The 25120-nt window shown below is 42.5% G+C and overlaps 1 protein-coding gene across 3 annotated transcripts in view; it reads right to left on the reverse strand.

The window, feature by feature from the left end:
• Positions 1-4683: 4683 nt before the first annotated feature.
• STAT6 (signal transducer and activator of transcription 6) overlaps positions 4684-25120 on the reverse strand; it is a 230140-nt gene continuing 209703 nt past the window's right edge. For all 3 annotated transcript variants that reach the window (XM_063427273.1, XM_063427268.1, XM_063427260.1), the window contains 2 exons: positions 8633-8737; positions 4684-6203 (listed from right to left, as the gene is read on the reverse strand). In XM_063427273.1, the coding sequence (XP_063283343.1) occupies positions 6104-6203; positions 8633-8737 (205 nt within the window). In that variant the 3' untranslated portion in view covers positions 4684-6103. The remainder of the gene's footprint in view (positions 6204-8632; positions 8738-25120) is intronic.

Below are 25120 nucleotides of genomic sequence, written 5' to 3' on the forward strand. Positions count from 1 at the left end.
TGTTATAATACCTTATATTAACTTCATCCCATTATTATGTCTGAGAAAGGACATTCTTACTGATAGCTTACATATGAGGTGGACCCAACAAAAATTACTGCTTTTAAATGAATACTATCTGTTTAAATAAAACAATAAACAGAAAGCTTAAAGGATCACTATAGTTTCAGGAAAACAAACTCCGACATCACGCTTTGCATGAATCCCACCATCTTGAAAATCACCATAGGAAAGCATTGATTCAATGCTTTTTTTTTAATGGGGAAAGCCTTTTGAATGCATTTTGCCCCTGTCCCAGTGGCCAATTCTTGCAGCAAAGAAAGGCCCCAAAACACATTTCATTCACTTACCTTATTACAGCATTAAAGTCCCTTAGCCCTGGCTCTGTCACCGCCTCCTCTAAAATCAGCACAGAGGAACTTATCCTGGAATAAGGTAAGTGATTTAAAGTTTTTTTTTTAACCCTTTATTTGCTGCAAGAGAGCGTTGCAGGAAATGATAGTGTTTGGTTCTTAAAATACGGACATACTGATCTTGACTGCAGAGTAAAACTGATATGCTTATAAAAGTTTGGTGTAAGTAGACTATTCTAAAAAAAAAAAAAATGAATCATGGCGGAGACTGGCTAAACTTGTCCTATTCTCTTGTCTGTATTTGTAAATATCTGAGTACTCACTAGTTAAAAATAAATCTATGCTTTACATTATGTTTGACAATAGAAAGCTTTTTCAATTATTTGGATTTAGTTCGATAACATCAATAATGCATCATTAAATAGTTGACTAGCTACATAGAATGTCTTCTCTGTGCCTAATTTTGTCTGTAGATGTATACAGGGTATTAAAAAAAAAATATGTCCCTTTAACACGCTGAAATGTTTGACTATGTATCAATATTCACAGTATCTGTCTTGTTAAATGTAACTGTAGAAAACCATAGACCATTATTAAATGTAACTAGAAAAAAAACACGTCTTGTACTGTGTCACATACCAGGCGAGCTCACTGGTGATTGGTAGCAAATGTAATTCTGTGTGTATTCTGTTCACAACTTATAGTATTAGCATTTTATTTTGTTGTACAGTAGATTATTTATTTTGTTATTTGAATCAATAAAGGTTTTTTTACGGCTCACTTCCTGTGGTACATATTTTTTTACATTAAAGCAGCAGTGTCAATTTTCAGGTCCTGTTTTTAAATGAATCCTTATTTGTCCCATTCTTCCCCCTTGTTTCAATTTTATTGAACTTCATCTATACGTAAGAAAGAGTAGGGTCTACATTGGGTGGACCTAAAGGGCAACTGTCATCAAATTTTCACATCTAGTTTTCTAAAGGTTTTATTACATTTAATTTTAAAAAATATTTCACTTTGCATCTGGCTGAGCAGTCATGTTGTGTCAGCCTTTACTGTTATCTGACCAAGTACAGCACAACTTAACTTGCTGTGATTACTCTGTATGAACCTGCATGAGCAGGCAAGTTTGGTTGAGCAGCACTTGGTCAGATAACAGAGTCTTACTTAACATGGCTACTCAGCCAGATAAAAAAAAGTTAAATTATCTAAAAAAAAAAAAAAAAATCAATATACATCATTTTATACTTTGTTTAAAAAAAATGCGATACATTTAAAAAAATAAAAAGTGTCTATTTGATGACAGTTGTATTGTTGGTAAATGTGCTTAGCAACGGAAATGTATTTGCTTAGAAGACATCAGTCAAAAGAATCCCAAAGAACAAATTACAGACATCATGGACAGAGCGAAACAAAATGGCGGTTCCCGAAAGATTGAAACTTTGCACGTCTCTGATAAACACACCAAGAAAGTTCAGCTCTGCCTTCTGAGGATTCCCAGGTATAGACAAGATGGCTTAAGCACTGCATTTGATTAAGAAGACAAATGCAGGTATAGGGCTAATTGTGATTATTGAAAAAAACAAACTATAAAATACACAAAGAATTCATCAAAGACACTACTATATTGAAAATAACTGACAATCCCCAAAGGGCTTAAAACAAAAAAACTATTAATAAACATTAATGTTAGAGAATATATGAACACATAAAAGAAACAAGAGAATCATTCGCTGCTGAGCAGGTGTTGTTATACCATAGCCCATTTCAAAATACAAAAAGTCTATATTAAGGCACCTTTTCAATGCTGCAAAATGTCTTGTACCTGCCTTCAGGAAAAAAGTGGAAACTCCTACGAGGTAGCAATGGTTGCTTAGAGTTGAGAAAATACAGGCATCAGAGGCATTGCAAGCATCTTTTCTACACATGCTGAAAGGTGGCAACCCTGTTTCGAGTTTATGGCTTACAGGGGTTTGGGCATGCTTCTGTGGGGTAGGGGAGGCGGGGATCGATTGGTGCAGATGAAGGTTAGGTGCTGGGGGTTGTTAAATTCCATCTTAATAATATTGTAAAGTGCTGTGGAATAAAGTTAGCATTAAGTAAATGCCAATAAAGTATGCCTTACCTTACCATAGCTTAAGGGAGAAGTTGAAACACCATAACCATACCTGAAGGTTATGGGGTACATTTTTACATGTTGCAATATTTTTGTTCATAATGCACAACCTCTCGTTTTCCCAATCTTTGTGAAATGGAACACCTTGTCTGAATTATATTTTGGAAATGAGATACCCTTTCAACAATGGGAAAATGCAGCACATGCACTTAGGAGAGTCACTTCTGGCCCCGTGAGTATAGAAACCTAAAAAAATATACCGTTCCAATAGTACCAGGCAAAATAGCTAACTCACTCCTATCTGATGTACAAAATGTAATGAGAAATGTTTTGGTTATGAAATGTCTTCTCTCCCTTTTGATATGAAGCATTCTCATTAACCAGTAAGGTCACTTGCTCATAAAAATAAATTCCCTTAATTGAATTATCCTTTCTAGATATCTACCCTCACCCAGAACTCCTTAAAGGGACACTGGAGTGGTCTGGGTGCCAACTCCCACTACTCTTAACCCTGCAAGTGTAATTATTGCAGTTTCTTTCTAAACTGCAATAATTACATTGCAGAGTTAACTCCACCTCTAGTGGCTGTCTACTAGACAGCCACTAGAGGGCACTTCCTGGTTTCTAGCACAGAAAACCTGTGCTAGAGCGTCGCTGGACGTCCTCACGCTGTGTGAGGACCTCCAGCTTCGCTCATTTCCCCATAGGAAAGCATTGAAATGCATTTTCAGTGCTTTCCTATGGGGAGTGCTAATGCGCATGCGCGGCATTGCCGCGCATGCGCATTAGGTCTCCCCGGCCGGTGGGATCAGTCTCGCCCACCGGCTGACGCAATGCAGAGGAGGAGCGGCGGCGGAGGAGGAAGCAGCGACGAGGGACATTGTTGCTGCCTCAGGTAAGTTACTGAAGGGATTTTCACCCCTTCAGCAACTGGGGATTGGGGGGTGGGAGGGAGAGGGAACCTGCAGTGCCAGGAAAACAGATTGTTTTCCTGGCACTGGAGTTTCCCTTTAATGGGTACAATTTTAAACCTTGTTTCTACCAGTGACTATGTCCCTGATTTTACAAAGCCTGAAAGGATTCAAACCCCACCAGCTATGCTATCTCTTTCATCCACCATAGACCTTATTTAGTTCAGTGGAAAAAGCTACTAGACTACATGCTGGTACATTCACATTGCCTATGGAAATGATCTTCCATTGGACGTATTATAGAAAACACCATCTCCCTTATTAGAACACCACCACCTCTTGTTTACCACTTTCCATTCTTCATCTCCTTTCGTATGATTACTGCTTTTGTGTTGTTAATTTCTTCACTTTTTATGTCAAGTCAGGCTCTTACTTCACATATGCTGCATATCTCTTTTGTCTGCAAATCGTGTCATATATTTTGAAACTTTACAAATAATTGTAGTTAATGAAGTGGTGGCCCAACAATGGTCCGAATGAAGTCAGCGGGATCAGATAAGGGGGTAACCCTGAGGTAGATAATAAAGAGAACGAAAGGTAATCTGTCCCAATGCAATCATCGGTAAAAATTTACCTTTTTACCGATTATTGCATTGGGACAGATTACCTTTCGTTCTCTTTACTATTTTACAAATAATTGTAATGTTATGCTTCTCCAAAAATTCTTAATTATAAATAAAACACCAGTATTTAGTGTTCCAAAAATGAAGCTTCATTCTCACCAAGACATTGGCATAACATCTCCCTAGTACATTAGCAGAAACCGACAATGCAAATGCATAGTATAAAAGATGATATTTCCATCTCTGAAGAGGTAAAGGAAATGTTTTGGTGAAGGACCACAGAATATATTAGAAGCTGGTCCTCTACATGGGGTTTGCTGGCAGTTTGTACCTGTTTGAAAGTCATAATTTTGGTCTCTTCTATAGACTTCAAAAGTTTCAAGTAACAGGAAAGGCCACAGCTGGATCAGCCATGCCCAAAATGTAGTGGGTGTACATTATTCTGAGTCAGTTACCCCATTGCTATTTTACAATACAATGGCATTTGTGATTAGAATCTCTTATGAATAAGAAACTTTAGGCATCTCAAATACACACGATAAAAAGAAAAAAGTATTTACATATGCATCTCAGTGGGTAATACAACATTTATCTCCATACAAGTTGAGCAAAATGATTTCTTAGCTTAAGATTTTGTTCTTAAATATACGAGTTTAAAAACAAAACAAAAAAAAAACCACTATCAACAAACATAATTTTAATAATTGGTATATACATTCAAAATCACATTTTAGTTTTGTGATTTTTATTTATTTTTATTTATTATTTATGAACACCTGTATGACAATAGACATGCTATAACATTTATGGTACTATTGAAGTTGCCTAACCACTTGTTTTGAAGAGGTTAATGAAGAACTGTGCTAATCATAAAACACACTCTATTAAATCACATATTTGGGAAACAAACACATTTTAGGGCTGCAGGAGTAGTAGTTAATGGGCAGGTAATATCAATGCTACACTTAGCCACATGCAATAATTTTTGAACCAGCAGTTAGTTTGTTTTGTTATAGATCCGTGAAAGTATCAGAATATGGATATGTCTATGAATATAAAAGTCTCAACGCCCATCTGTTTAAATGTGCACCTATCCGACTTTCCCTTTATGTATGCATATATAATACAAAACATTTATGTATACAAACCGCTTCCTTTACTTAGGACTAAAACATGTTCAGTTTAATTCTTGCTGCAAAGCTACATAATGAAATCTATTTTGCACTACAGAGCATTAATATGATGATCACATAAAGTTGATATTACCCATCATAGATGTATAAAAAGTATGTTGTTTTTTTTTTAGTTATTTTTTAAACGATACACTGAAGTTGAATTTCCAAACACAAAATTATTTACTTGCAGTTGATTTGTGGCCGTTGAAGGGCTGCAATATTTGTCCTTCCAACACCTCCTATCTAAAGAATTTTGCTGTTGGTGGGTCTGCCCACATTGAAATGTTGAAGGTCAAACCTACTGTCATCTACAGAGAAAGCCAGGGGATGAAATGCAGCCCATTCTATTCCAGAAAACCTTACAACAGCAACAAACACAATCCACGTGGGTTCAGAATCCATTCTGATACACTCCTTAAACAAACCTTTTTACTGCTGAATCCATTTATTGTTGTTCCGTAGAATCCTTTTTCTGAGGAAAAAATTAACTGAACAAATGTATGTGAAGGCACTTAGCTCATCCATAGGAATGACCTTCATAATTTAAGGAAAAGTATTTTGTGGTTTCTAGATGGCCTCCACATTAATAGCCATGGACTAATATGACCAACATGGGGAGGCCTACTACAAGACTTGAACCTTCACTTTATTTCTTCCAGCGTTTTGGTGTCTTTCTCACATTGTTTCACTGTTGCAGTTTTAGATATGAATAAATGATGCGATTTCTGTACAGTATAGAATATAGACGTTGGACTTTAAAAAAAAATAGAAAAATTATATATATATATATATATATGGATTGTCAAGTAAGCTATTATTCATATGAGATATATAGTCATTAGCTTGACTGGATGATGGTATTCCACTTAAGCAGTGCTCAAGTCCAGCAAAATAGAGAATGAACTTTTTGTAGATGGGAAAAGGGTCACAAGTTTAATGACGAGAAATCCGTGGTGTCGCCCCATCCCATTTTGGTACTACAATCCAAAATTTCTTCGAGATCACTTATTTCATCCATGTACGACCTGGTAATAATGCACAGAGAATAGAAAAATGTTAAGAAGCTAATTATACAGGAAATGTAAACATACTATTTGCCCACTTAATAGTTAATAGTGAATGATAAGGAACTAAAAACAGAATTTGACAAATTTAGACAAAAGACGTTCATTCCCTCACTGTTAGAACAAACCAGTTAAAAAAGTTATATGTTGAATGTGCTAAATGTTTTTTTCTTTCTTTATATTTTAACGTATACTTTGCCAGACAAATTATTATCAGTTCTGTTATTAAGAACTGTATTTAAATTGCTTGTTACCATTGGTGGCCAGACTCAATCAAACTGTATCGAGTCAAAACATTGCTGGGTCCACAATTTTTTTTAAAACAAAACTCTCTCATAGTCAGTGACTATTGTTGGGGGTCTGTTATTATTGCTACTATTTTAATAGTACATTATAAATACAGTATAATTTTGGTATATCTTCTGCAGACCAAAATGTGGTGACAATTTACTATTTTTCTTTATAAAATTAACTTTATAGAGACACAGTCTGCTTCCTATAAATTAAATGTCTGGGTGCCATACCTGCACACTTTTAAACCTGCAACTGAAAGACAATGTTTTTATTGCTGGATTGATATTATTATTATTATTTTATTATTTATATAGCGCCATCAGATTCCGTAGCGCTGTACGATATGCCTCTAGGGGCTGCTAAGAAGACAGTTACTCCAGGCACTTCCACAGCTATAGCAAAGTTAAACTCTGTTATAGACCAAATTATTCTAATAGAGAGCATTTTGTTTGGCACAGCGCAGTGTTCTGCCCTGCATGTTCACTAGCCTCCAAATGCTTATCTATGGGGAAGCACTGGATTGGCTGAGGTCATTGAGACTGATAATCTCAGCCAGGGAGACAGAGAGGCAGCATGTTGACCAGCGCATCGCGTGATGTAAGGAAAGCAAATCTTACTTTAAGGGGGAACCCTACACAAGTAGGGGAAATCTATAGCATTAGCAATACATCTTTTATTCTAAATACTATAGTGTTCCGTTAATGCAGAAATAATTCCCATACAGTGTGTTTTGGTAATTAAAGTAGTCAGGTCTGCAATTAAAAAATAATTATAAAATATGCAATAATATCACTATGCAAGAGTTCACACACTAACTATATTTTTCAGTCTGAAACCAAAGTCAATGCAAAGTCAGTGCAAATACACCTTGAGTTTCACAGTCACTACGTTTAACCCTTAGATAAAAGTATAGGACAAAAAGCTTCTGAAAAATTGCATTGTTGTAAATGTTTGTACTACATTATTTCTTAATAAAAGTAAAATGTTTATACTACTCCATATTTGCCTATGAAAAGTTGACACTCAAATGCTAAGGTGAAACTATGTGTATTATGGTCTATTTTTGGATGTTTAAAAATAAAACAAAATTTATTGGACTTTCTTCCGGTGCTTTTTAAGTTGGTATATCTCTGAAATGGTAACTTGAAGCACCATGACCTTTTCAGTGATTTTAAATGAAGTCATTTGAAACTCTGCTTCGCTAAAAAATCAACCTTTTAATTAACCTTTTGGCTGCCGGAGGTGTCAGTAAGAGTTCCAGGCTGGATAATGTAAATTCTGTGCACTTTTTTTTTTTCGCACAGTGTGCCAGAGCTGTCAGTTGATGCTCTCAATAAATGGCAACTGCATCGGCTTCTGACGTCTTCATCAGCGAAGAGAGGATACCAGGTAAGGAGGCAAACTGTTACTAAACCATTTGCCCACTACTGGGGACACATGCTAGGGTACTCCTGGCATCAAAACCACTACACTGGTATGTAGTGATTATACACTATAGGCACCCAAACCACTTCAGCTCACTAAAGTGGTCTGGGTGCAATGACCATGTCCCGCTTAGTCCTATAATGCAAATCAGTGCAGTTTTTGAGAAACTGCAATAAATACATTGCAGGACTAAGACTGCCTCTGGTGGCTGTCAATCATGCAGCCATTAGAGGCACGTCCTGTTTGCCAGGTGAATTTTGGTCTCCTAACTGGTGCTGGAAATATTCACGCTCTGCATTAGGACATCCAGTGTCAGTTAAATCCCCAGAGGAAAGCATTGAAGCAATGCTTTCTTATGAGGAGGGCCTAATGCGCTCGTACCACTTGCCACACATGGGCATTAGGCACCCCCATCGAAAGACATAGAAGGTTTTTTTATCCTTTCCATGCTAGGTGATGCAGGGGCACAAAGGAACTATAATGTGATAAATATAAATTTGTGTTCCTTACACTATAGAATCCCTTTAATACTATTCTGGTAGCAAACAGCATTGGAAAAAAAACATTTGCAGAGTTCACTGTACAGTGTTACTTCAAACATTGTACCAATAAAGTACATTAGTAAATGGTTTGATAAGCAGAAAAGTAAAAGAAAAATGTTTATAATTTACTCTGGTACGTTGGTGTTCATTGATACACAATTTGAAATTCCAGACTCTTGAAGAAAGTTAATTCCCGGAACAGGGTAATTTGTCTGCTGGGATGGGTAGCCAATTCTGAAATTTGAAAGAAAATAATTAGCATTCATTTCCATTACAAAACTTTTTTGGCATACGCTTATAAAACCCACAACCCTCCAATAAGATTTAGACACATGGTTGTGGGAAAAATTATCACAGCTTTTATTTAAAAATGAACATAAATAATTTAAGGTCATTGTTAACATACTTGAACATTGCATATTCACCCCCATTCTTTTACACTACTCTACCCCAGACAATGACCCACATAACAATAACTGATAACCATTATAACATATAATACAAGAGTACATGAACCATTGCCACCAAGAGCATGATTCCTAAATTTTTACAATGTAGGGGTATACCAAGATACAACCTACACCCACCAGGCTCGAACCTACCAATACAAATTCCAACTTAACTGTAAACTAAAACTATCCTACCGCTAAAAAAAGAGACCTACACCCCAACTTTTCTGTCCATCTCCCGCCGCTGTGACCAAACTCCATACCAAAAAAAGGTGAGGGAAGGTTGGACAACAACAGGTAAGTTAAGATGGACCCTAATCTAAAATGGCCCCTATGAATACTCCCATAGCCAAAACTCCTCCTCTACTTTCTCTTAGCCCATCCCAAACCTTACTCACACTCCTTGCCTGTCTCCTAGCCCTGTCAAGGCCCATTCCCCTTAGCTATGCTGCTCCATGGGCTACAATATCCCTCTAGTACCATTTTGTAAGATGTCAAGAATGAACAGGCAAGAATTAGATCTTTACAACAATCACACCATTAATTTTGCTTTGTGAACCCTTACTTGCTATGCAATCTTCAGAAAATGGCTGCTTGGCTACTACAGGCATCGTGACAACTTTAGCTTAAAGAAGCAGTTTTGGTGTATAGATCATGCCTATGCAGTCTCACTGCCCAATTCTCTGTAATTTAGAAGTGAAATTACTTTTCTTTCTGTTTATACAGCCCTAGCCACATTTCCCCTGGCTGTGACTCTCACAGCCTGCATTAAAAAAAATATTTCAATTTCAATTGGCTGTTAACTTGCTTAAAAGGACACTATAGTCACCCAGACCACTTCAGCTCAATGAAGTGGTCTGGGTGCCAGGTCCCCCAGGTTTTAACTCTTCAGATGAAAACATAGCAGTTTCAGAGTAACTACTATGTCTATATTGCAGGGTTAATCCAACCTCTAGTGGCTGTCTTCCTGACAGCCGCTAGAGGCGCTTCTGCGACGCTGGATGCAAAATTCACATCCAGCATGCAGAACGTCCACAGGAAAGCATTGAGAAATGCTTTCCTATGGACTGTTTGAATGCGCGAGCGGCTCTTGCCGTGCATGCGCATTCCGCTCCACTCGGGAGCTGACGTCGGCAGGGGATGAGAGGTCACCAGCGCAGAGGGAGCCTGTCGCTGGATTAAGGTAAATAACTGAAGGGGTTTTAACCCCTTTAGCACCAAGGGAGGGGGACAATGAGGGTGGGGGGTCCTAAGGATGATATAGTGTCAGGGAATCAAGTTTGTTTACTTGACACTATAGTGATCGTTTTAGTAGTTTTACTTTAATCACACACAAGAAGCTCCTACAAGCTCTAAAAGGCTAGTGTTCCTTAAAGGGACACTATAGTCACCTGAACAACTTTAGCATAATGAAACAGTTTTGGTGTATAGAACATGCCCCTTCAGCCTCACTGCTCAATCCTCTGCCATTTAGGAGTTAAATCCCTTTGTTTATGAACCCTAGTCACGCCTCCCTGCATGTGACTTGCACAGCCTTCCATAAACACTTCCTGTAAAGAGAGCCCTATTTAGGCTTTCTTTATTGCAAGTTCTGTTTAATTAAGATTTTCTTATCCCCTTGTGAAGAAATTACCCCTGTATTCGGTATTTATTCATGTTTCCCTGCTATTTTTTCATGTTTCCATTCTGTAGATGAAACTACCGAACAAAGACCACCCCCTGGCCAGGGCCGGACTGGCCCACCGGGATACCGGGAATTTTCCCGGTGGGCCGCGGCACCTGGGGGCTGCTCTGAACAAGTATGTGCCACCGGGTGGCCGGTCCGGTGGCACATACTCTGAAGGGGCCGGTCGGCGGCCGCATTCCGCGCTGGAGCCGCCGGACCAGGTGGCAGCCTCGCCGGTCCGGCGGCACTGCTTTCACTAATGCAGACACGCTGGGGACTGATGGAGGAGGGAGGAGCATGTCTCTGTACCATGCTCCCTCGCGGTTCCCACAATTCCCAGCACAGGAACCGCGAGGGAGCATGGTACAGAGACATGCTCCTCCCTCCTCCATCAGCCCCCAGCGTGTCTGCATTAGTGAAAGGAGTGCCGCCGGACCGGCGAGGCTGCCACCCGGTCCGGCGGCTCCAGCGCGGAATGCGGCCGGCCCCAGCCCCACTCAATCAGGTAAATGGGAGGGGAGGGGAGTGGAAGGGAAGGGAAGGGAGGGGAGGGGGGAATAAAGAGACACAAGGGGGGGGATGAAGAGACACAAGGGGGGGGAATAAAGAGACACAAGGGGGGGGGAATAAAGAGACACAAGGGAGGGGGAGGGGGGAATAAAGAGACACAAGGGGGGGGAAATAAAGAGACACAAGGGGGGGGAAATAAAGAGGCACAAGGGGGGGAAATAAAGAGGCACAAGGGGGGGGGAAATAAAGAGGCACAAGGGGGGGGGAATAAAGAGACACAAGGGGGGGGAATAAAGAGACACAAGGGGGGGGAATAAAGAGACACAAGGGGGGGATAAAGAGACACAAGGGGGGATAAAGAGACACAAGGGGGGGATAAAGAGACACAAGGACAATGGGGGGGAATAAAGAGACACAAGGGGAGGGGGGAAATAAAGAGACACAAGGGGGGAATAAAGAGACACAAGGGGGGGAAATAAAGAGACACAAGGGGGGGGAATAAAGAGACACAAGGGGGGGAAATAAAGAGACACAGGGGGGGGGAAATAAAGAGACACAAGGGGGGGAATAAAGAGACACAAGGGGAGGGGGGAAATAAAGAGACACAAGGGGAGGGGGGAAATAAAGAGACACAAGGGGAGGAGGGAAATAAAGAGACACAAGGGGAGGGGGGAAATAAAGAGACACAAGGGGAGGGGGGAAATAAAGAGAGACAAGGGGAGGGGGGAAATAAAGAGACACAAGGGGAGGGGGGAAATAAAGAGACACAAGGGGAAGGGGACATAAAGAGACACAAGGGGAGGGGGCAAATAAAATAGAGGGGCACAGTGAAAGGATGGGGGAAAGAGACAGAGGGGGGAAAGAGAGATGGTGGAGGGAGGAAAAAGAGACAGGGGGAGAGAGAGACAGAGAGGAAGATAGATGTGGGGGAGAGAGAGACAAAGGGAAAGGGTGGAGCCGGCAGGGGAGGGAGAAAGGACCCGGGAGGTCAGCCTGCAGCTCCTCTGCGTCCTTCTCGCACGAGCACAAAGCGTTGCCGCGGTTACCACGGCACTGCTCCGGCTCTCACGAGAGTGAACTCTAGCCCTGGAGTTCCTGGTGGTCGCAGTGTTGAGAGTGAACTCTAGCCCCATAGACACACTGCCCCCACACACACACCATACACATTCACACACTGCCCCCCATATACACACTGCCCACACACACACCATACACATTCACACACTGCCCCCCATACACACACTGCCCCCACACACACACCATACACATTCACACATTGCCTCATACACACACACAGTGCCTCCATACACACTGCCCCCATGCACACACACACATTCACAGCCCCCCCATACAAACATTTCCCCACACACGCTACACATTCACACACTACACCCCCCACACACACATACACTGAACCTTTCACACACACTGCACCCCTCACACATTGTACCACTGCTCCTATACCCTACTACAGCCCCATATCCCAGCAAACCCCAGGTAAGTTGTCAAACTGTTCTTAAACGGTTTGACTACTTACTCTGTGAGGGGGTCCCGGTGTTCTATCATTCTGCTATACCTGTCAGATTTCTATACCCTCGTCACTTCCGGGGAGGGGAAGCAGCTGGATCCTGTGCTGCACATGCGTGCTAGCACTCCTGCTACTCCTCCACAGCCAGGTCCTGGAAGGTAAGTAAAACTAGTTTTACACTTTCATTATAGTTAGTGCATTCACTAAGCTTAGGACATGGGACATTTAGGGTTAATGTTAGGGTTCAAATTAGAGTTAGGATTAGGGACTTGTTCACATTGAGTGATATTTCACAATAGGGGAATATCACTAAATAGGGATTTCTCACACTCTATTTTAACCCTTACCCCAAGGGTTAGGGTAAGAATAGAGAGTGAGAGAGGTTAGAAGCACTTACCTAACCCTAATTTGAACCCTCACTTAACCCTAAATGTCCCGTGTGCCTAAGCTTAGTGAATGCACTAAATATAATGAAAGTGTAACACTAGTTTTACTTACCTTCCAGGACCTGGCTGTGGAGGAGTAGCAGGAGTGCTAGCACGCATGTGCAGCACAGGATCCAGCTGCTTCCCCTCCCCGGAAGTGCCGAGGGTATAGAAATCTGACGAGGTATAGCAGACTGATAGAACACCGGCACTCCTTGCACCATAACCACTACACAGAGCAGTAGTGGTTATTGTGCATGGATTTTTTCTTTAAATAATCTACAAGTGCCCCTCCCGGGATCAGGCTCTGGATCCTCCACTGGTATATGACATGTATATTAATGTGTGTATTAGATATATATATATATATATATATATATATATAATTATGTCTATTATATTTACACATATATTAATGTACATTTATATATGCATAATACACAGAGAAATGTCATTAATATGTACCATATGTAATGAGCAGATATTGGCCCAGTCTTGTTGCTAGGTAGGTGCACACTCCAGCACAATAACATATTTAAAAGTGAAGAGCGCACCCACAGGACTTCAAAGTAAACAAGATAACGTAATTTTTTTACAGTTGTGCCCAACATACATTCACCATTTCAGTCCCATTACCAAGCTTTCCTTAATATGTCATGGTAGTTGGACTGAAACATTGATTACATGCAAAGGCACATCTGCTTAAAATAAATCAGCACTTTTGTTTATTTTGAACCATATGAGTGCTTTTTTTTACGTTGGAGTAATCATTTTTAATTTTAAGTTCTCTTTTCTAACTCTGTATCTGCACACTATGCTGGCGCGACGCATTATGGGGCTGGTAAAAAATTTTTTTCCAGGGCTGCTTTTAATGCCCAGTCCGGCCCTGCCCCTGGCTCATTTAACTTCAAAACCAGCATCAATTAAACCCTCTACGTGTGCGGCCAGCGTTCGTACTGCCGAACGCCACGTGGCTGAGAAAACCGCGGCCATCTTTTTTCATACGAACAAAGGCAGCGGGACTTGGTCGTCGAGTGTCTGGAACTAAAATCGGACACTCGACTTCCCGAACACCGCTCTCAAACACACGAACGCTGGAACTATATGTACCGATTAGCTAGAAGAGCGCTATTCGGTACGGTTGTGCATACGAATGAGGGGAACAATCGCTGCTAGGAGCCAGGGGAATCTACTTTTGTTCATTTTCTCCTTTTTCTAAAGTGACCGGCAAAACCACCCAAACTTATGGAACTATTTTAGGCAGCCCACCCACGGTGAACCGGTCACAAAGGACTTCCCTGATTTTTGAGAACCCCTGAACCAACTGGGTGAAATTTGAATATGTTAGTCACCCAGATCGGGGCTATCAGGGGACATAATATTTGTGGGGATACTCCAGGTATAAAGGGGTGTTCCAGATATTGGGGAAAACAGTGGTTTTTCTGCCTGGAGATAATCAAGTTATTACTTTATCAGACTTGATTATCTCCAGGGCTAGGGGAGGGAATTATGTGTTTGTGCTGGGTGTGCTTTATGTTTTTACTGTACGGCAGCGTTTCCCAAACCAGTCCTCAAGAACCACCAACAGTCCAGGTTTTGTTAGTATCTCCATTGGAATAAAATAGGGAAATACATAAATCCTGGACTGTTGGTGGGCCATGAGGACTGGTTTGGGAACCACTGCTGTACGGGATTGGTTACATGTTGTCCCTCCCTGTGGGATGTCCCCTTGCATGGGGACTTGCATAAAAGCCTGTGTGTGTTAATTAAAGCCAGTTCTTCTTGTATCCTGATTCTTGACTTCGGCTGTTATTTGGAATTCGTATGCTTTACTAAGGGAATTATCTTGTGAAGCTATTGCTATTTCGTATGGATTTCGTTTATTGCAACTACCGAACGGAGAGCTATATATACTAGGCTCTGGCGGTTCGGGAGGAAACTTCCGAAGGAGGTTTAAATACACTTGGTTTCCTTACACCCCTGCTATGTTAATAGCTTGATAAGGCCCTGCAAGAGCCTCCTGTATGTGATTAAAGTTCAATTTAGAAATTGAGATACAATTATTTAAGGTAAATTACATCTGTTTAAAAGTGAAACCAGTTTATTTTTTTTCATGCAGGCTCTGTCAATCATAGCCAGGGGAGGTGTGGCTAGGGCTGCATAAACAGAAACAAAGTGATTTAACTCCTAAATGACAGTGAATTGAGCAGTGAAATTGCAGGGGAATGATCTATACACTAAAACTGCTTTATTTAGCTAAAGTAATTTAGGTGACTATAGTGTTCCTTTAAATGAAGCAATTTTAGTGTATAGATCATGCCTCTGCTGTCTCACTACTCAGTTCTCTGCTATTCAGGAGTTAATTCACATTTGTTTATGCAGCCCTAGGAACCTCCATAGGTACCTACCCAGGCTGTGACTCAGACTGTCTACATAAAAAATGGTTTTATTTTCAAACAAATGTTAATCTACTTTAGAAGTTTTTATCTCCTGCTCTGTAACTTGAACTTTAATCACACACATTAGGCTTCTGCGGGGTCTAGAAGACTTAACAGAGCAGCAGACATAGATTAAACTGTCTAAATGAAACAGATTGCACAATAAAGGAACCTAGAATATCTAAGTCCCTTTTTAGGAAATGTTTAGGAAGGCTGTGCAAGTCACTAGCAGTGAGGTGTGACTAGGACTGTATAAACAAAGTGATATAACTCCTAAATGGCAGAGAACTGAGCAGTGCGGCTGCAGGCATTAACTATTAAACAAAACTGCTTTGTTAAGCTAAAGTTGTATTGGTGCCTATCTCTTTAACTCTTTCAAGACTGACCTGCTCCAAAAATGGTGAGAGGAAATACTGGTTAAATAACTAGTAGTAACTATACATGCACTGTAGTGAATACTAGTAACATTTACTAATAAATAATATATGAATTGCCACGGGGGTGTCTACAGAAGTGGTATGCTACATATACAAATGTTTAAAGGAACACCCAAGTATCAGAAACAGGGACTAAGTTAAGGTCATAAAATACGCAGGGCTTGTGCCCAAAACAAAACTTGGGGAACTTTCCTCAAAGCCCCACGCCTGATCTCCAAAAATTCCACCTATTAACTTGACTCTCAACAGGCTCATAGATACATGCATAAAGACACACACAGCTGGATACTTACAGACACATACATTAAGACACACATTCACAAATGCATTTATAAAGACATAGATACACAGGCAAACACCTAGACACAGGTGCACACACACCAACACACTTCAACATAGGTGTACACAGAGGGGCACATCCAGGTATACTAAGACACACACAGACAAGAGCATACAGGCATGCACAGACAGAAACACACAACCATACATAGACACAGACACACACAAACTGGCACATACAGACACATGCATAAACAGAGACAAGCACATATAGCCATACATAGACACAGGCACACGCAGACCGGCACATACAGACATGTACAGACACATGCATAAACAGAGACAAGCACATATAGCCATATGCAGACACCCACATGCACACTATAAAAACATTTTCCCACCTTCCCTATCTGGTTATGTTCTGTGCAGGGGTGCAAAGTGGGCAGCAGCCAATTAACTCATGCAGGCTGTCCCTACACTTCCAGGCAACAAATCAATGCAGTATTGCTCTCCCTTCAAGCCTCCTTTTTGATTTCCAGACAGGAGTTGAAGAACCAAATTGGTAGTGACATGGAAACATGGTTAGAGTGTAATATTCCCGTTGCCTCTATCTGAACTGGGTGCTGCACCTGCTACCAACCAAAAGTCAACGTGAAGACCAGGAAGGAGAGCAGCATGGAGGATGGTATTGCTGCTTGGTCACTCTCTATAGTGGGGGGGAAGGGGCATGCTGGATTTAGTCTCATTAGTTTCAAGTCCACTGTTGGTATAGGCACAGAACAGGGGACTCAGGGCTTTATGTAGTCTCACTAGCGGCTCCAGCCCAGGTTATGCCCACCCTGTCGAATCCCATGATTGCAGCGCACTCTAGTGGTTATGATACCAGGAGTGCCCCAGCAAACCCCCTGAAATGAGTAGTCAAGTTGTTTGCTTATGTCGGATGCCGCTCCCTGTCTCTCCTCTTCTGCTATGAAGCGCTGGAGGCCTCTTCTAGGAGCTCCCGTAAGCTTTCCTGAGCCACATCTTGCTGTAGAGGACCAGCACACTGGTTGAGAGCACCAGCTGATCACTCTTAGCCAATGAGCTAAGCTGTGCACTGCTGGGCTTAGCTTAGGCACAAGGCTTCTATCTCTCATAGAGGCGGGGGGTGATGCCTGGTATAACTCAACTCACTAATGATCACTTCAAGGTTGAGAATTCACTAAAGCAAACATATCAGCAATTATAAACAGAATCTACAACAAGTTGTTCCTTGTGAGATTTAAAGCCAAGGTTATGGATATTTATGCTTGACCTTGCTCAATTGCTGAATGCCTTCTTTATTACCAACTGTTATCTCCTTCTACATGATAGTAGGTATGGAATGTACAGTATACACAGAGGATTTAGGAAGCAAGAGATCTTGCATCTGTCTCCTATCAAAGCCAGCAGGTGTATAGTGAGTTACTGTGTGAGCTGGACTCTGTATATTGTATCGATTTTCCCAGCAGCACCGTTATAATGTATGTATGTAGAGATGAGTGCAGCTTTCCTGATTTTTTTAGATAAGAGCATGAAACAAGCATAACAGATATTACTTCATGATCATTTTTGATAAATATTTTCATTGATAATACAACACTCTAACATCAACTGCCTTCTAAATGAAAGCACACAATGCATCTGTATAACTTTTTTTTCCAAGATTCTCTGGTACAATATATCATGAGACAAATTTTATAATTTTTTTGCCCAGATTTCCCCGAACTTGGCATGAAAGCTTGAATGTCCATAAACACTTGTAAAAAACAAACAAAAAAACAAAAGAAAAAAATGTGCTCTGTGAAAATGTCACTGTTTCACATTGTTTCTATTTCTTCAATTCTTCTGTGGCAATATCATTATCAGGATATGTTTTTCATACCATGCCACATGATAATAGATTCAGATTATATGTTATCATATAATATGGTTTGATATCACACCATGTGGTTAGCTGCCCATGTTAATTGCTAAATTCGATTAAACCGAAAAGACTCAGATGTTAACTAAAACACGGCCCCGTTATTGGGTTAATAAAAAGAACCATTGGGTATTTGTTTCGATTTTTGGTTAGCTTTAGCAATCAGGGGCTTCTTCCTAATAAATACCTGTGGGTGTATATTTTTTTTTCTTCAGAAGCCTGTGAACAAGTGATCTCTTACATATATCTTAAATATGGCACTATTTTACTTTTGTCGCATTGACTTTAAGACGTTTAGGATTTTTTTTTACTATATTCAGAAATAAATAATAATAATCTGATGTTATGTTTATGTTTCTGGTATAGAGATGCTTTCTTTAAAGGACCAGTATAGCATTTTGGAATAGGAATTGTGTATGACTAATTTTGTAGTGTTCTAGTCACCGTTTAGGTGATCACTTCCTCCCCCTGCACAAGGGTTAGAAAGGAGATCACTCACCTTTCATGTCCTGTTCTATCCATAGCTGTCCCACCTCCTTGACTGAGATAATCAATCTTGATGCTCTAATAAGTTAGCCTCTGTGAGACCATCTAATTGAAATAGTTTTATTCGGCTATTTCTGTGAAAGTGCCTCTAGTGTCCACTAGAGGCATTTAACACCTGCAATAAAACTATCGACACTCCTGCAAAATGGCTATGTCTTCTCGTGCAAGGTTAAAACTAGAGGGACATTGAGATGAAGTGGTCTTGCATGTTTGGCCTTATTACAGACACACAAGGTGAAACACACATGTTAAAATGGCTATTAAAGGTTAGTGTGTTTTTTTAAATTGCAATTAGTGCCTGTGTATAAATAGTCAATAAATGCATTAGCTCCCATGTGGATGCACTGAGCAGGCTAGATACTGAGCCATGGGGATCAGAAAAGAATTGTCAAAAGGCCTGCGTAACAAGGTAATGGAACTTTAGAAAGATGGAAATGGATATAAAAAGATATCCAAAGACTTAAAAATGACAGTCAGTACTGTTCAATTACGTATTAAAAGTGGAAAATTCAGGGATCTCTTGATAAAAAGCCACGGTCAGGTAAATCAAGAAAGATTTCAGCCACAACTGCCAAAACAACTGTTCGGGATACAAAGAAAAACCCACAGGTAACCACAGGAGAAATACAAGCTGCTCTGGAAAAAGACGGTGTGGTTCAAGTTGCCAGAAACAAACCTTTATTGTGCCAATGCCACAAAAAAGCAATATGACCGACAACACCTTGACACACCTCACAGCTTCTGGCACACTGTAATTTGGAGTGACAAGTCCATAGTAGAGTTTTATGGTCAACAAGGCTGATGAAAAAGAATACTATCCGCACTGTGAAGCACGGTGGTGGCTCAGTGATGTTTTTGGTGTGTGTGCTCTAAAGGCACGGGGAATCTTGGGAAAATTGATGACAAGATGAATGCAGCATGTTATCAGAAAATACTGACAGACAATTTGCATTCTTCTGAACAAAGGCTGCGCATGGGATGATCTTTGACTCTCTAGCATGACAATGACCCTAAGCACAAGGCCAAGCTGACCCTCCAGTGGTTACAGCAGAAAAATATGAAGGTTCTGGAGTGGCCATCACAGTCTCCTGACCTTAATATAATCAAGCCACTTTGGGGAGATATCAAACGTGCGGTTCATGGAAGACGACTAAAGACTTTGCATGACCTGGAGACATTTTGCCAAGATGAATGGGCAGCTATACCACTTACAAGAATTAGGGGCCTCATAGACAACTATTACAAAAGACTGCACTTTGTGATTGATGCTAAAAGGGGTAGTACACAGAATTAAGAACTAAGGGTATGCAGACTTTTGAACATTGTTAATTTCCTTTTTTGCTTTGTTGCCATGTTTTGTTTTAGGATTGTGCCATTCTGTTATACCTACAGTTTAATATGAATCCCATAAGAACTAAAGGAAATGTGTTTAGCCTGCTCACTAATGTTTTCTTTAAATGGTACATATATTACCAATTCTCCAAGGGTATGCAAACTTTAGAGCACACCTGTATGTTAATCATTAACCCCTTCCCGACCAGAGATGGAAATTTTCCGTCAACCTTGTCCTTGAGTTAAGGACCGTTGACGGAAAATTTCCGTCATTTACTAAAGTTAACCCCAGATCGCCGCGATCGCGGGGTTAACGGTGCTCCGGTCTGCCTCTGTATTAGAGGCAGACCGGAAGCACCCGATCACGCTGCCCCTGCAGCAGTGCTTGCTCTGACAGCCTGTCAGAGCGAGCACATGTGCAGCAGGTACTTACCATCCGCCTCCCTACACTTCCGGGTTCTGTGTGAAGTGCAGGGAGACGGATCAGTGATGATCCTGCTTCCTGTAAAAAATAAAAATAAAGTTAATTTAAATTCCCACCCACCTTTACCCATTTTAATAAATAATTAACCTCTTCCCTACCAATTGATCACTGACTACAGTGATCAATTGGCAGGGTATACATTTTACTATGATCTGATTTTTTTTTTAACCCCTCAGGGGTTAATTTTATTTTATTAATTAATTTAAATATATTAAAATAATATATTTAGCTAGCTGGGGTGGGTGGAAGTTAGTGGGGAATTGGGGAATTTGGTGTTATGCTAACTAGGGGTTAACGTTAAATAAAGTTTTAAAATAAGCTTTAAAAAGTTACAAAAGGTTTTTTTTTAAATATTTTAGAAACGTTAAAGTAAAAAAAAAAAAATACCACCTCCCTTTACCCAGTCCAAATAAAAATTAACCCCTTCCCTGCCTGTTGATCACTGCCTAGAGTGATCAAAATACAGATCACAGTATTTTTTAACCCCTGAGGATTAACTTCTTTTTTTTTTCTATTACATATTTTATTTGTGTTGTGCAGGTGGTTACAGAGTATAAGCAAACACCACAACAGCATAATTCAAGTTTTGCATAAGACAGACAGTGGCATGGTTAATCGCACATTTTTCTTAATATATCTTTCTAGCCTAATCAAAACAACGGTATTGTCAAGGTAGAATTAGTTAGTCGATATGTAACAAGGTTAACTATGCTAGTGGAGCTATAGCGTAAAATCATGTTAAATCGGGGCGGGGCCGGGCGGCCATGCTAGCAGGCTGCAAGTCACTACGGCTCCTGGGGAATCCAGCTAATATTGGGCGTAAGCCCACTTAACTCAGCCTGAAAACACCCGGGAACTCGTGACACAAGATCCTGGAGTGTCCCGGTGCAGCTAGATCACCTGATATCGGGTGGTACTGGGTCCCGGTGAGATGCTTTGGGGCTTGGGGACTGAGGCCTACCCGGGAGGGGAGTGGAGCAGACGGCCGCTGCCTCGCTTTCCATCCCGGCTGAAATGAATCACAACGCTGCTGGGGCCCTCCCGGACCCGTTCACCCCCCCCTCTGGACCGGTGGGGGTTATCCCGGTCCTCACCAGGCAGGCAAACTCCTCTAAGGCGCACCTGGGTCACTCTGCGCTGACTGCCAACGACTATCACGCGGCCTCAACAAAATGGCCGAACGAGATAAGACTTCCCCACAGGCCGCTGGAGGTGGGCTGTGCAGGCCGTGCCAATGACCCCACACACCACACAGCTGAATCTGTGAACACCCTCAGCATGCAACTGAGGTGGGGATGAGAAGATGGCAGCCTACAACTCTACTGCCTACTCGTACTGCAAACTCAGCACATGCCCCAAGCGAGAACACCTTACACCGGCCTCATATCAACGAGACCGTAGCAGGGGGAAGGCCCGGAAAAGATACCACCTTGTAACAGCTCATTCACACCGCTCAGGGCTGGCGCTACCATTAAGGCGAATAAGGCATTCGCCTGGGGCGCCGGCCTCTAGGGGGCGCAAACCGAGAGGTTTCCCGGTGGGCTGCCCTGCTGTAGCTGTCTGGGAATGCTGTGCTGGGTGAGCGGCTCCTTAGCCACCCCCCAGCGCAGCCACTCACCTGCTGGGCTCCCTCTGCAGCCGATTACCTTCTCGGGCAGTGGGATTTGCTGTAACCCCATCCCCCGAGCAGAGCACTGTGCTTCCTGCAGGCAGGGGGAGCCTGTGAACACCGGAAGCACTGTGAAGGGAGCAGGAAGCAGGCTGTGCTCACAGTGCATGGCTCTCCTGCTCCCCCAGGAGAAAGAGCAACATCCTGGATCCTGCAGCCTGGACCTCTTCTCTTCACAGTACCCAGGTATGGCATGGTTAAGGGGGATTGCTTATTGTGTGCATGTTTGTAAATGGGGGAGTGTGTTAAATTGGTGTGTTTGTGTGTGTAAATAAAGTGTGACTTTATGTAAAGTTTGTGTTTGAGTGACAGTATGTGTGTTAAAGAGTGTGTAAGTTACATTGTGTGTTAAGGAGAGTGTGAAAGTGACTGTGTGTGTGTTAGGGAGAGTGTGCAAGTGACTGTGTGTGTGTTAGGGAGAGTGTGCAAGTGACTGTGTGTGTGTTAAGGAGAGTGTGCAAGTGACTGTGTGTGTGTGTTAAGGAGAGTGTGCAAGTTACTCTGTGTGTGTGTATGTGTGTGTGTGTGTTAAGGAGAGTGTGCAAGTGATTCTGTGTGTGTGTGTGTGTGTTAAGGAGAGTGTGCAAGTGATTCTGTGTGTGTGTGTGTGTGTGTGTGTGTTAAGGAGAGTGTGCAAGTGACTCTGTGTGTGTGTGTTAAGGAGAGTGTGCAAGTGACTCTGTGTGTGTGTGTTAAGGAGAGTGTGCAAGTGACTCTATGTGTGTGTGTGTGTGTGTGTGTGTTAGGGAGAGTGTGCAAGTGACTCTATGTGTGTGTGTTAAGGAGAGTGTGCAAGTGACTGTGTGTGTGTGTGTTAAGGAGAGTGTGCAAGTGACTCTATGTGTGTGTGTGTGTGTGTGTTAGGGAGAGTGTGCAAGTGACTCTATGTGTGTGTGTGTTAGGGAGAGTGTGCAAGTGACTCTATGTGTGTGTGTGTGTGTTAGGGAGAGTGTGCAAGTGACTCTGGGTGTGTGTGTTAGTGAGAACGAGCAAGTGACACTGTTAGTGAGTATGTGTTAGGGAGAGTGTACAAGTGACACTGAGTGGTGTTAGAGTGTGTAACTGACAATGTGTATGCCAGTGAGAGTGTGTACAGGTGAGAGTATGTAGGTGACACTGTGTGTGTTAGTGAGAGTGTGCAAGTGGCACTGTGTAGGTAAGTGAGAATGTGTATGTGTTAGAGCAGGGGTAGTCAACCTTTTTCTACCTACCGCCCACTAATGCATCTTTCTTGATGGAAAAATTTCCTTACCGCCCACCAGTTTTTGCGCAAGTGCGGAATATTTTTTAGAAAGGAGGGTGTTTTTAAAAATAAAATAAATGTATGTACATTTATCTTTTTATTTCTACTTTATCCATGTTTATAATGTTTTTTTTAACTTTATAAAGTTTAATGAGAAAACAATAAAGTAAATTGAAATTACCTTTACTAGTGATTAATGAGGTCCTTGAGGTTGATGCTGCGAGACTAAATATTATCTGGTTCGATTTTCGTAAGGTGGATGGGGGGGCTGTAAGGTGGGTAGGTGTTCTGTAAGCTGGGTAGGTGTTCAGTAAGCTGGGTAGGGGTTCTGTATGGTGGGTAGGGGTTCTGTATGGTGGGTAGGGGTTCTGTATGGTGGGTAGGGGTTCTGTATGGTGGGTAGGGGGACTGTATGGTGGGTAGGGGGACTGTATGGTGGGTAGGGGGACTGTATGGTGGGTAGGGGGACTGTATGGTGGGTAGGGGGACTGTATGGTGGGTAGGGGGACTGTGAGGTGGGTAGGGGGCCGTATAGTGGGTAGAGGGGCTGTGAAGTGGGTAGGGGGACTGTGAGGTGGGTAGGGGGACTGTGAGGTGGGTAGGGGGCTGCATGGTGGATAGGTGGACTGTGAGGTGGGTAGGGGGACTGTGAGGTGGGTAGGGGGACTGTGAGGTGGGTAGGGGGACTGTGAGGTGGATAGGGGGACTGTGAGGTGGATAGGGGGACTGTGAGGTGGATAGGGGGACTGTGAGGTGGATAGGGGGACTGTGAGGTGGATAGGGGGACTGTGAGGTGGATAGGGGGACTGTGAGGTGGATAGGGGGACTGTGAGGTGGATGGGGGACTGTGAGGTGGATGGGGGACTGTGAGGTGGATGGGGGACTGTGAGGTGGATGGGGGACTGTGAGGTGGATGGGGGACTGTGAGGTGAATAGGGGGGCAGTATAGTGCGTAGGGGAGCTGTGAGGTGGGTAGGGGGGCTCTATTGTGGGTAGGGGGGCTCTATTGTGGGTAGGGGGGCTCTATTGTGGGTAGGGGGGCTCTATTGTGGGTAGGGGGCTCTATTGTGGGTAGGGGGGGCTCTATTGTGGGTAGGGGGGCTCTATAGTGGGTAGGGGGGCTCTATAGTGGGTAGGGGGGCTGTGAGGTGGGTAGGGGGGCTGTGAGGTGGGTAGGGGGGCTGTGAGGTGGGTAGGGAGGCTGTGAGGTGGGTAGGGGGCTCTATAGCTGGTAGGGGGCAGTATAGTGGGTAGGGGAGCTGTGAGGTGGGTAGGGGGGCAGTATAGTGGGTAGGGGAGCTGTATAGTGGGTAGGGGGACTGTGAGGTGAATAGGGGGGCTGTATAGTGGGTAGGGGAACTGTGAGGTGGGTAGGGGGCAGTATAGTGGTAGGGGAGCTGTGAGGTGAGTAGGGGGCAGTATAGTAGGTAGGGGAGCTGTGAGGTGGGTAGGGGGGCTCTATAGTGGGTAGGGGGCTGTAAGGGGGGTAGGGAGGCTCTATAGTGGGTAGGGGGCTGTGAGGTGGGTAGGGGGGCTGTGAGGTGGGTAGGGGCCTGTGAGGTGGGTAGGGGTCTGTGAGGTGGGTAGGGGCCTGTGAGGTGGGTAGGGGCCTGTGAGGTGGGTAGGGGGGCTGTGAGGTGGGTAGGGGGGCTCTATAGCTGGTAGGGGG

This window comes from Pelobates fuscus, chromosome 1 (assembly GCF_036172605.1).
Source record: "Pelobates fuscus isolate aPelFus1 chromosome 1, aPelFus1.pri, whole genome shotgun sequence".
NCBI classification, from domain to species: Eukaryota; Metazoa; Chordata; class Amphibia; order Anura; family Pelobatidae; genus Pelobates; species Pelobates fuscus.